We start from the raw sequence: 11,104 nt of genomic DNA, 5'->3' as shown, positions 1-11,104 counted from the left end.
AAACTGGGTGTTAATGGAGCACCCCAGCGCAGGTGCCTTTGTGCCAAGAAGACAAGGTTACACAGCCCCAGGGTTGGATTCGCTTTCTGCAGGAACTAGGTTTCCCTCTTCTGATTTTCTTGGAAATGATGGCACAATCTGGGATCAATTTGGCTTTTCTGAGTATACTGAGATCTTCAGCTGACTCCAGGTGATTCACAGCTTCCTGAAATGAATCTAAAATATCTCCTAAATTAAGATGATAAATGAAGAGTGGTATTCCAGCCAGCATCAGTGGGGTCACACTGTTTTCCGTGCGAAGAGGCTGACCAGACACATAGACCATCAGCAACCTCACAGTGCTGGATCTGTGACGATCTCAGCATCTACAGCCACCTTCCAGGGTGGGACTGGCAGTCAGATTGTTGGCACTTCATGTGGCATAGAGAAAAAAAGTATTTTTCTTGAAATCACTTTTAGCTTTCTTCCTTCAGATAATTCATCACTTGGCGTGATGCAGCTACATGTTGCATTGCATCGCTGATTGCAGAAGAGCTCTTCTGGTTTCCTATGCTGGATAGCAGGTAGAAGGTTTCCTCCTGATGTGTTCAACCAAACTCTGTTTTGGAAGGTGTTTCACCTTCACTGCATGAAGTGTCCAGTTTACCAGGGAGCAGATTCCCACACTGTGGACCTGCAGCCTTTAAATATACAGAAAGTGCTGGCTGGCTGCTCTGGCAAGAAAAATACAAACTTGCAGTACCGAGTGCTGGAGAAATGGTGACAGTTTGGGGTCTGGAGTCTCTGGGGCGCAGCCTGCGCATATGTGGCATTCTGCTCCCTTGTCTGCAGTTTACTTTTGCCAATACTTTTCTCTAACATGGGAGTGCTAATGTCTGCACAAGTTCAGGGAGATATTTTTGAGTGCTGGATCCGATGCCAGTCCCCACACTCCCCATATATTTCTGCTAGCTCTATAGCTCAATGGCTGTTAAGAAAAAGACTTGAAAAGCACAGATGTACATGCTGGACTTTTCCACCAAGATGTCTGACCTACAGAATTAGAAACATCTCCAAAATACCCTTGCAGCCTGGACATGCGGGATAACCACACTCAAGTTCATGCACATTTAAACCTAGAGCCTTTAGACCTTTCCTGAACTTACTAAGTGAGAGCAGAGTCTGGATAATAAAGTTTGGCAGGGAGAATTGCACAAAATACCACTTTTCCCCTGCTCTTGCCAGAGTAATTCCTTTCATTTTCATCCACTTTCATCCAACACAACAGGGAAAAGTACATGAGAGTGGAGCAATGATGCCAGGAACCAAACTCTCTCTTGGACACGTTTGTTTTGGTGATCCTCCTCACCCTGATCTTACCTCCAGGGAATCATCAGCGTTCACCATCCAGCAGTCCGTCCAAGTAGATGCTATCAAAAACCCAGTAGAGAAAAAAGCAAAAAAACAGCCCACATACTGGAGGAAAAACCTCATGCCAGCAGGTGCTCAGCACATCCAGGGGGATGAGAAAAACAGTGTCCAGCCCTTGTTCTTAGAGCTGGGGTAGAGGCAGAGCCTCAGAGTCCCAGGTCACTTCCACCCTCTTGCCGTGGCCATGAACAGCAGGTACTTCTCACTTCTGCAGATGCCGTCTGTTAGTGGTGGCCGCAGGAGCAGCGCTCACCTGCAGCGGGGACGGGAGGAGGGCGAGCGCACCCACGGGAGCTGCTGCAGCCAATCCGCCCCACACAGTTAACGCTCTTGTCATGCCTGGCTGAAGAGAAATGGGGTTGTGCAGAAGTGGCATGCAGGTAACTGGAGTCCTGGACTTGCAAGGAAAACAGATATCATTACAGGTTTTGGGAAAGCAGGAATTAAAAAAAAAAGAATCAAAAGTTTTTCTTCAGAGACATGCAGAAGAGCTCTCTTGTGCACATGCGTTTGTTCTTGTACATTGGTTCATGCCTTAGCAGTGAGCAACTATAAAATGTCTTGGTGTAGATCCCAGGCCCTTTGGGTACCCTGCTGGTCTCCAATACAGTGATGATCTCGTTCAATGCAGGAATGTCACTAGAAAAAGAAGGGAAAAGGTAGTGGTTATGGGTCTCCAGAGCCAACACCAACAACCATCCCAGCTCAGATATGGAGCTCTGTATTCTGCATTTAAGCTAAAGCTAGATACTTCTCATGCCCTGGACTTCAATTTGTTCATGGCCTGAGTCCAGCTCCCATGGGGGAGTCTTGGAACTTTCCAAGTCAGTGCCAGTTTGGGGGATTTTGTTTGGTTGGATTTTGCCTGTTTGCTTACTGCCATTGCAGTACATGCAGTACAAACATTTCTTGTTTTCCTGCAGGACTCCCTGGGTGAGCAGGAGCCACTCAGGCTGCCGGGGACAGAAGGATGGGGCCTCTGTAAGGAGCCTCCTCTCACTCAGTGCTGAGAAACTCAGCAGGGCTCCAGGCCACCTTCCAGGAAAGCCAAGGGGGAGCGGCACTAGATATTCCTCCCATCTCAAAGGTACAAATGCACAGAAACCATCACATCCTCAGTGATCTTTATTTTTGAAAAGAGAGGCCATGAAAGACCAGACACCTGCCTTTAGTGGGCAAGCCTGCCACACAGGGCTGAGGAGCAGATTCTCTCTCTGCTTTCAGCTCTGCTCACATTCTACTTTCCCCAACTGATGGTGTCTGTCATCTCCGCTGTCACCTCCAGATGGAGCCAATCAGTCCTTTTACAGAACTGCTCCAGACTTGCTTTCTCTTCTCTGAGATTTCCTACCAAATGCAATAGCAATAAGTAGTTTATTATTCTTACAATATGTAACCTGTACAATTCCCATCATAATCTCATGAGGCAGTTTTACTGTCAGAGTTAACAATCTTCTGCGTTGATCCCAGGATTGCTCTGATCCTCAGAGGTGACGCCACACGAGAGGTCCTCAGCACATGCTTTAGGAGACACTGGGTAGAGAACAAAAGTCCCAAGTCAAAAGGCCAGGCTCTGCAGGATTCTCTGCTGCTTTAGCTTTTCTGCTCTCTGTTTTCTCATTTCATTCTTAGAAGCTGACAAGCAAGGAACTTTTCTTCTTCCTTCTCTGCCAAGTGCATGTCTTGATATGGTTTCACGGGTATGATGTTTCCTTTTTTGTCTTTATAAGGCAAGAACACCCATGATCTTCACTTCATGGCTTTCTTTGACAAGGATAGAGTTGTGTTTCCAACAGTTCTGACCCATAGGGACGGGGCATTGACCATGCAGGTCCCATGAAGCATAATGACTTTCATAAGCCACATGGATATAGATTGCACTGATATGAGACAGGTACTGGTAATACACATCATCTTCCTATGCTTGTCTTGCACTGCACTAATTAACCTGCGGTTGCACCAGTTTTCAAAACAAGGTATCCTAGCCAGTTGTTATTAGTAGTAACTCAGAAAAAGTAGTGTCGTGAGCTCAGAAAAGGCCTGGAAAATCTGAGAGAGCCTTCCACAAAGATAATTAAGTTATTAGAGGCGGCAAGAACAGGGTTTTACAGTAGCAGAGAATTAGCCAGCAAATGTACAATAGCCATATGGATCTCCCTGCCTTCTCATTCTGTCCTGCACCCAAATACAAGGGTCTTTCAGAGAAGATCAGCCCAGCTGGGGAGAATGGGCCCATTTTTCCACATTTGGTGCATGGTAAAAGTGGGCCAAATACAAGCACACCTGAGTTAGAAAGCAAAAAAATTCCCAGGGGAACTGCAGGATGACAGTAATAGCCAGAGAAGTGTTTCTAAGCTTTTATAATGGACACATCACACTCCGTTCTTCCAGCTTAGCACATCAGATGTCCATGCATGTCAGCCCAAGGAGCAAATTCCACTAAGGAACGAAGGCAGCGTGTCCAGGTGCCACGGCTGCCTGTGCTTTGCTCCATCTCTCCATAGCTGTCACGGCTGTCCTGGAAAAGTCTTGTTTGTTTTCTACATGTCCAATAATTCGTGTTGGTGTCCCAGCTCTGTCCACTTCCCTGTGTTCACCCTCCCTGCAGGGCAGGGCAGGGGAATGACCCTTCCCAGAGCAGGATGCCGGCGCTTCCCGGGCTGTGAGTCACCAGGGGATGGGAAGTGGCTTCACACCAGCCATTTGCATCTACTCAGGTCTCAGGAGCATCCTGGCCTCCGCAGCAGAGCAGGTCAGGATCCTTCAGTTTTCCCTGGTGTAAAATTACTCCAGAGCATCCAACACAATGAAGACAGTTTGTGATTTTCACCTGACAGAGAGGCTAATCCAATATCTGGTCCTTCTTTAGGTCCATGTCTCCAAACAGTCCCATGGAAACTGCTGGAGTTACTAGAAAGAATACAGTATTCTTATTCAGTAGAAACTGGTAAGGTACATATTTAATACTCTTTATTTAAAACAAGTCGGCATCTTCATGAAGCAGAGTCTGTAGCAGTTTCTCATCATACTCTGCTTTCCTAGCTTAGCACCACAGATGTCCCCTCATCTTTGGAAAACAGGTCTCCCAAAATAACCTCCCAAGATATCTTTGTATAGCCTAAAACCTGGCTGACATGACTCAGTGTAGCTTTCAAATGGATTCGTAGGCTGTACTATATACGCTAACTGTATCTTACTCTCTTGAGTAACTTAACATTTATAGTACTTTGACACTAACGAAAGCATTAGGGTATCCTAATACTTAATTATCAGAGCTTGGCCTTGTAAAGCTCTTAAACTGCGTGGTATCGATGCAGCATAACTTTGCTAATGTAACAGCCTTATCACCTCAACTACACACACTCCCAGCTGAGAGACGAATGCACTATGGGTCAATTGCTTTTATTAATCATTAACACAAGGTGGTCTGTGCTCTCCATTAAAGCCAAGCCATTATGTTACAGAGAGTGTTAGAAACTATTGCCAGTCTTGGGAGGATCATAGCTGGTTTTCATCCATCTACCTACAAAACCATTCTTGCAGCAACACCCCAATGAGGTTGCAGTCCCATGAGCAGGAAAGGGTTGTGTCCTCCCTTTATTTCCAGTGTCTAATATATAGTGTAGCAGAGGCCCTTGAGCAAGAGGAAAGCAGTTATGCTGCACATTAATGCATGAAACTCAGACCTAACTGCAAGCAAGCAAGCAGTCAGCGAGGAGACTGTCATGGCCAGGGCCAGGGGCTTGTCCAACGGCAGGGGGTTCCCTAAGAGCTCTTCTGCTGTTGTGGAAGGCTCCATGGGTTTATCTGCCCAACCCTTCCCAATCCTCCCTCCTGGTTGTACCCCCTCCATTTTCCTGCTTCACACACCACCATTCGTGGCCTCTAAGTGTCTTCATCTCCAGAGCAGTGCTCCTTGGACATGAGATGCGTACACACATGAATTACAGAGCAGCATGTGTCAGATGTAATGTACCACTCCAGCCATGCTCCGATGCTCACAAAACCCTAGGAGTTAGCTTGGAGTTAGCCTGGTAACCCCAAGGGAAACAGTAAGACTTCTGAGCAAGCTGTGACTTCGCAAGCAGGCGGTATATGGGATTAAAACAAATAGGAAAGCAAAGGCATTTTATAGTAGATATGAGCTGAAAGGATTGGCAAGTAAAAACTCCGTCTGTGTGCGTATGGATACTATAAACACAGGTATAATGCTTGCATACACTCCTTTAAAACAGTGTTTCCAATTACTCCAATGCAATAAATAATAAAATAAGCATTTCAATACAGTCTTGTCAGGCTCGTAAAGTACCGTGCAATTTTTCTTCAGTACAATAAATTTTGGTTTATAGCTGCCTATGAAATCCCACAGCTGAGAAACAGATAATCTCAGCAATGTATTACTAACCCCATTTTATTGCTGGAGAAACCAAGGCCCTGACTAAGGGCCTCAGATCGAGAGCGAGGAGTCACAGCCCCGCTCCTCTTTGACACCGGGGCAGCACTCTCTGCATGGGTGTGGTAAGATTCGTATCGATGAAAATATGCGTGACCACTCCGGTTTCCTGAAAGCAGCCACCAAGAACACACAGTGCCGTGGCTGCATACCAGCCTCACGCAGGCGTGTGTAGGCAGAGGAGCCGAGCAGTGGATTAGACACACCTTTTCTCAGCATGTCAGTAGTTCCAGTGAATAGCCTTCATCCCCAAGCACCCTGGGGGCTGTTGATGCCCTGCCACATCCCGGCAGCGTCATCCTCATCCAAGCGTGTGTTTCCCAGCGTGAGTGAACTTTCCCGTGCCCTGATGCAAAGGTGATAAAATGCAAGTGAAGCACAAGGTCTGTGCCGCTAATAACAGCCGGGCAGGAAGTGAAGGGACGGCGGGGTGAATAATTAGCTTTTTCCACAGTACCAGAGAAAAGGAAAGGAAGAAAGGTCCCATGGTGGAAGGGGTTTCCATTGTATCTGCGCTCTGGTGGCTGCTTCTCAGAAACTCATCTCACCTTAGCCTAGCTGAGAGGGTCCGTGGTACGTGCGCTTCACCCTGCAGGCTCTCCTGGCTGAAATCCAGCCCCACTTGTGACTCACTTCACAAGAAACATCCGCTTCAGACCTCTGTGCCCCTCGCTCCTGTTCACCAACCTGCTTATCGGAGCGTGATGGAAGACCCACTAGGGGACTCATCGAGGAGGGGATGAAAGTAACTACTGGGTTAGGAACGCACATTTTGGTAACAGGATGTTTGATCTGCTATAGAAAGGCAAGGAGGGCAAGAGCTGAGGCTCGGAGAAAACAGTTGCTGCCGTGATTCACAGCCCTGAGCACAGGACAGTTTTGGGAGCTGGTTAGGTGAGTGTGAGTCAGGTTTGGGTGTGGGATCTGCAAGGAGTTTCCCTGTAGAGCTGTGGGGCTCTTAAAATCACCACACTCTCACTGTTCCCTTCTGTTTAATACCCAGCATCCAAGCTGCACATCAAGCACCTCCCAGAGCTGACACAGTGACCCCAGGTCTGCCCCCACCCCCAGGCGCTGTACCTCCTGTGCACAGCCAGGCTCTGGCAAGGGGGAGAAGCCAACTGCAAACGCCCCAAAGGCTCCCACGAGGCCCTCCCCTCGCTCCAGCCCTCTCCCTGCATGGGTAAGGGACAGGGCAGGGACGCCTCTGCCCCTGCCTGCAAGCAAAGCAGCGTGAGCAGAGCACTCCATGGCTCATATACACCCATCACCCCCTGCCTTCACTTTGCAGCCAAGCTGTGCTGTAGGCTGAAGGACAAAACCATGGAGGCAGAGGAGGGAGGAAGGGGAAGGACAGGCTAATCCTTTACAGAAACTCCCTGAGGAATATGGGTACATGGGCAGAGCTGCAGTCCCAGCCCTGGGACAGGAGGCAACAGCAGGTGGCTCCAGCCTCTGCTGCTTGTCTCGCCCAAGGCACAAGGGAGTGTCTTCAGAGGCCTCCTCTCCTCTCTCCTGCCCTGTCCTCTCCCCAACATTGGAGTCTCTCTGTGCCCTAGGAGAGGAGAACACGGCATGCCCTTTCCTTCTATCTCCTATTCTGTCCCCATTCTGCCCTGGTGGTCATGGTTCACATAGGGCTCGGTTTCCTTTTCTGTTCTTTGCAGAGATGTGCTTGCTGTTCCTCATCTAAGCTCTCCCAAAGGAGACCATCCCTCCGCCTGCTTCTGGCTTAGGCTTTGTTTGTGCCTCCTTTGTTGAAAGCACAGGGTGTGGGCTCACCCCTGTGCTCCCAAATCACCCATTCAGAGAGGCAAAGCCCCTCTGTACATCGGGCCTAAGGAAGAGTTTTCATGAGCCGAGAGACACAGCTGCGAGAGAAACACCTCCAGCCTCTGGCCTCCAGCCAGATAACTGGGGTTCTAAACTCCCTCTAGGCATTGAAATATGACCTTGGGTTGCCAATGTGCTCTCCCAGTCTAACGATAAAGGGTGTGTTAGAAAGTCCAGGGAAAATGCTCCTTCCTTCCTCCTCTGCCTTGCACACGCGTGCATGCACAAGCCCTGCTTCCAGTGCAGATGGGTCTTGCACTTACCAAAGGATTTTCAAGAGTTTCATTCCCATGTAGGCACTAGAATAACTGGACACATTTGAAGACTTCTTTAAATGTTTGCCCCTGCTCCCCACTGGAAAATCCAGCCATGTGTGTCACAGCAGCAGCTATCTAGTGCTTGAGAAATACCTGGCTCTGATTTCAGTGTCTTAAAGGGGACTGAAGCATATTGAGTATCAATACTTACAAATCCCATCCTACTGCTCCTCTCACTTTCCAGAGACAACTACTTGTTGGAGGATGGTTGTACAGGGTCAGCATGTCTGTGAGGATGCTGAGCAACCGTTCACTAGTTCTGGCCTGTCATAAGATTTCCTACGGCACAGTAATCTGTGTATCTTGAATTGTTCCAATACCCAAGTACATCCCAAATAGGTTAGGTCTCATGGATCCCCAGAGGAATTCCTAGCAATATGTGGAAGGGACTAAGGCCAGCAGCCTCCAAAAAGACCTGAAACCTCATCTCCTAGTCTTTACATTGCCCCTGAACAGTCTGATCTTCAAATCTTGCAGCAATTTATGGCAGAGCCTTTCTAGGAAGGACCCTGGATCACTTTATCTTCCCAGCACTGATTATCTGACCTGTCATAAGGGCTGAGGAAATGGATAGAGGTTGTGATCAGGCACAAAAAGGTGAGACATAGCCATACCCTGGGATGGGAATCTTTGAGTAATTTCTAAAATGCTGAATACAGCTTGGGCTTTTCCTTGACATGAAGGTTGCCACAAAACCAGACTCACAGGTACTTGAGCTTGATAGCTTTGTTGCTCACTGGGTGAGCAATATAAATGGTGGTAACTCTGTCTTCATGGAGGTGACTCCGGCTTCGGTATTGGCTTAAAAGCAGTTCCTGTGGAAGACTTCAGATCTAATCTTTAGCCATCTTCTGTTCTTCCTATTTCAGTCTGTTTGTTCTATCATTCCAATGTCCCCTCCTCCCTTCATCTGATTTCAGGAAGAAGGACCTAAGGTTCTTCCAAGGAGGAAAATTTTTCAGTCAGTGGTGATGCTGAAGGTGATCAGATTCTTTACAGTCTTGAGAAATTCGTTCCATAACTAGGCCATCGAGCTCATATGTGAGCACAGACACCACCCATCACTGATTTCCTGGTGGTGACTTGGTGGGATATGGGTAGAAATGTGATCCTTGCTATAACTGGTCCCTGGAGGATCAGCACTAAGACCTTGCAGGAATCAGGAACATGGTGAGAACAAACAGGATGGCTGTATGCCAAGGCTTAGGTCTTCACAGAGCCCATTTCCTGGAAGATCTGAGAGATGTTTTCCTAACTGCACTTAGAAAACTCTTCCATGGATGGTACCAGGGATGAATTTTATCTTGTCAGGACCTCAGTGCACATCTCTCATGGCTCATGCTCTGAGTATGACACTCACAGACACAGATCTGCCACCCTCTCCCTTTCAGTGAGTCCTGGGTCTCACTTATTCCCATTGCTCCCCCTCTCCTGCCCTGGGACTCCGACACCAGAAGCTGCTGTTCTCTACCTGGCCCTAGTGTCATGTGGTGGGGAAAGGGGCCATACTTTGTGGTCGACCCTTCCAACAAGGCACACTCTTCACCTGCCAATTCCTTGTTGAGCCTCTTCCCTAGATGCCCCACCACACCCATCCCATCATCTGACACCATGATTAATTTCGCACATTTTGAGGAAGACATTTGTTGGTGATATGACATAGAGCTACCTTCTATTGACAGCAAGCAGAAGCAGGTTTAATAACTCCTTGATTTTCTCACCGTTACCTCTCTAGTGCCATGAAACTCATTGTTTCCATTAATTGATTGTGTCTGACTTTTGTTTTCTATCTGGCCTTTGGTACAGAATGTCCAGTGAAAGAACAATCCTAAAATAGAAAAACTGAAAGCAAAATAAATCCTACGGTATGGGTCAAATCCCTTGGCCTCCATGGGATGGGTTCCGTGCCATGGAATCTCTATCAGAGCTTCCAGCATCGCTTTGGAAAACAACACGTGAGCAGCCAAATGCAGGACCACCTTTATTTCTCAGCAGCTTGCTGCCTTGTGCAGACAAGCCCGGCGATCTGAGAGCTGTGGGTAATGACACACACGGCGCAGCTTTACACATGCCAAAACCGCTTGTTTACAGATGGGAATGATTTCAGTGTTTTGGGGCATTCTGAGGGACAGTCTTGGGCCTTGTGGTCACTTGTGGGTTGCTGATTCAGGAGAAGAGGAAAAACAAAGGCAACAGGTGAAAAATGAGAAGCCGGGGAGGAGACACGATCCCTTCCAGAGCCCTCACCAGGGGGTGCTTTGGAGGAGAAGCCAGGAGTTCAGCCAGCCTCCAGCCTCATGTAACTTCAGTGTGTTACATATAAGCACATTTTAAGTAGAGCCAGATGAAATCCATCATGTGAAGAGTAGAGTGAAACTACTCCCAAAACTGTAGTTTTATCACAGCCGGTGAATGACTGCAAGAAGAGGGTTGATTATTAGCTTGGTTTATCTCCAGCAGATTAGGAATTCCAGGTCATGTCTGCTGACCAAACACAGAGAGGTTTATGGCATTTCTGACCCCCAACATTTGAGAAGGAATAATTCATACAGCCTATTTTAAATCCAATTTTCACAATATATTCCCTGTGTGTGGTCAGTATCAAGTAAGTCCAGCCAGTCCCTCTAACTTATGCTGCCTCCACCAACCACAAATTTCAGTTCCAATGAGGAAATCTGACCTTTCCTCATGGAAATGGAGATTTCAGTCTGGGTGTGTAAGGAACAGCTCCAGTTTTGGTGCTACTTGCTATCCTGTTGCTTTTTAGGCAATGAGTCATTTGGAGCATGTCTTCTCCATCAACCTTTTTTAAAACTTTGCACTGGACGGCAGTCCTGCAATAGCGAGCAGGTGATGAAGGGTTAAGCTTTCTCCGTGATGCTGTGCTCTGCAGCCCTGCAAGCTGTGATCTTTGGCTGCTTCAGCTGCTACCATGGTCAAACACAATGTCTGCCCCTCACTGCAGACTGGGCTGGACACAATCCCTGACTAATCCCAGGGAAGATCTGGAGCCGGTTTAGATCCTCCTGACATCTGGGCAAAGACATCTGGGCGCTGCTGGCAAAACAGTGCTTGGAGCTAAGGTTCAGCA

At 47.8% G+C, this 11,104-nt stretch overlaps 1 protein-coding gene across 1 annotated transcript in view; it reads right to left on the bottom strand.

Annotated features, from left to right (window-relative positions):
* Positions 1-1,476, bottom strand: part of CLDN16 (claudin 16) — a 7,151-nt gene extending 5,675 nt beyond the window's left edge. Inside the window, exon 1 of the mRNA XM_009635618.2 lies at positions 1,360-1,476. Within this exon, the coding sequence (XP_009633913.1) occupies positions 1,360-1,473 (114 nt within the window). The 5' untranslated portion in view covers positions 1,474-1,476. The remainder of the gene's footprint in view (positions 1-1,359) is intronic.
* Between the last annotated feature and the right edge of the window lie 9,628 nt (positions 1,477-11,104).

Source organism: Egretta garzetta, unplaced genomic scaffold, assembly GCF_000687185.1.
Source record: "Egretta garzetta isolate BGI_Z169 unplaced genomic scaffold, ASM68718v1 scaffold333, whole genome shotgun sequence".
Lineage (NCBI taxonomy): Eukaryota > Metazoa > Chordata > Aves > Pelecaniformes > Ardeidae > Egretta > Egretta garzetta.
The sequence above is the reverse complement of the archived record's forward strand: the minus strand, read 5'-3'. Positions and strand labels throughout refer to the sequence as shown.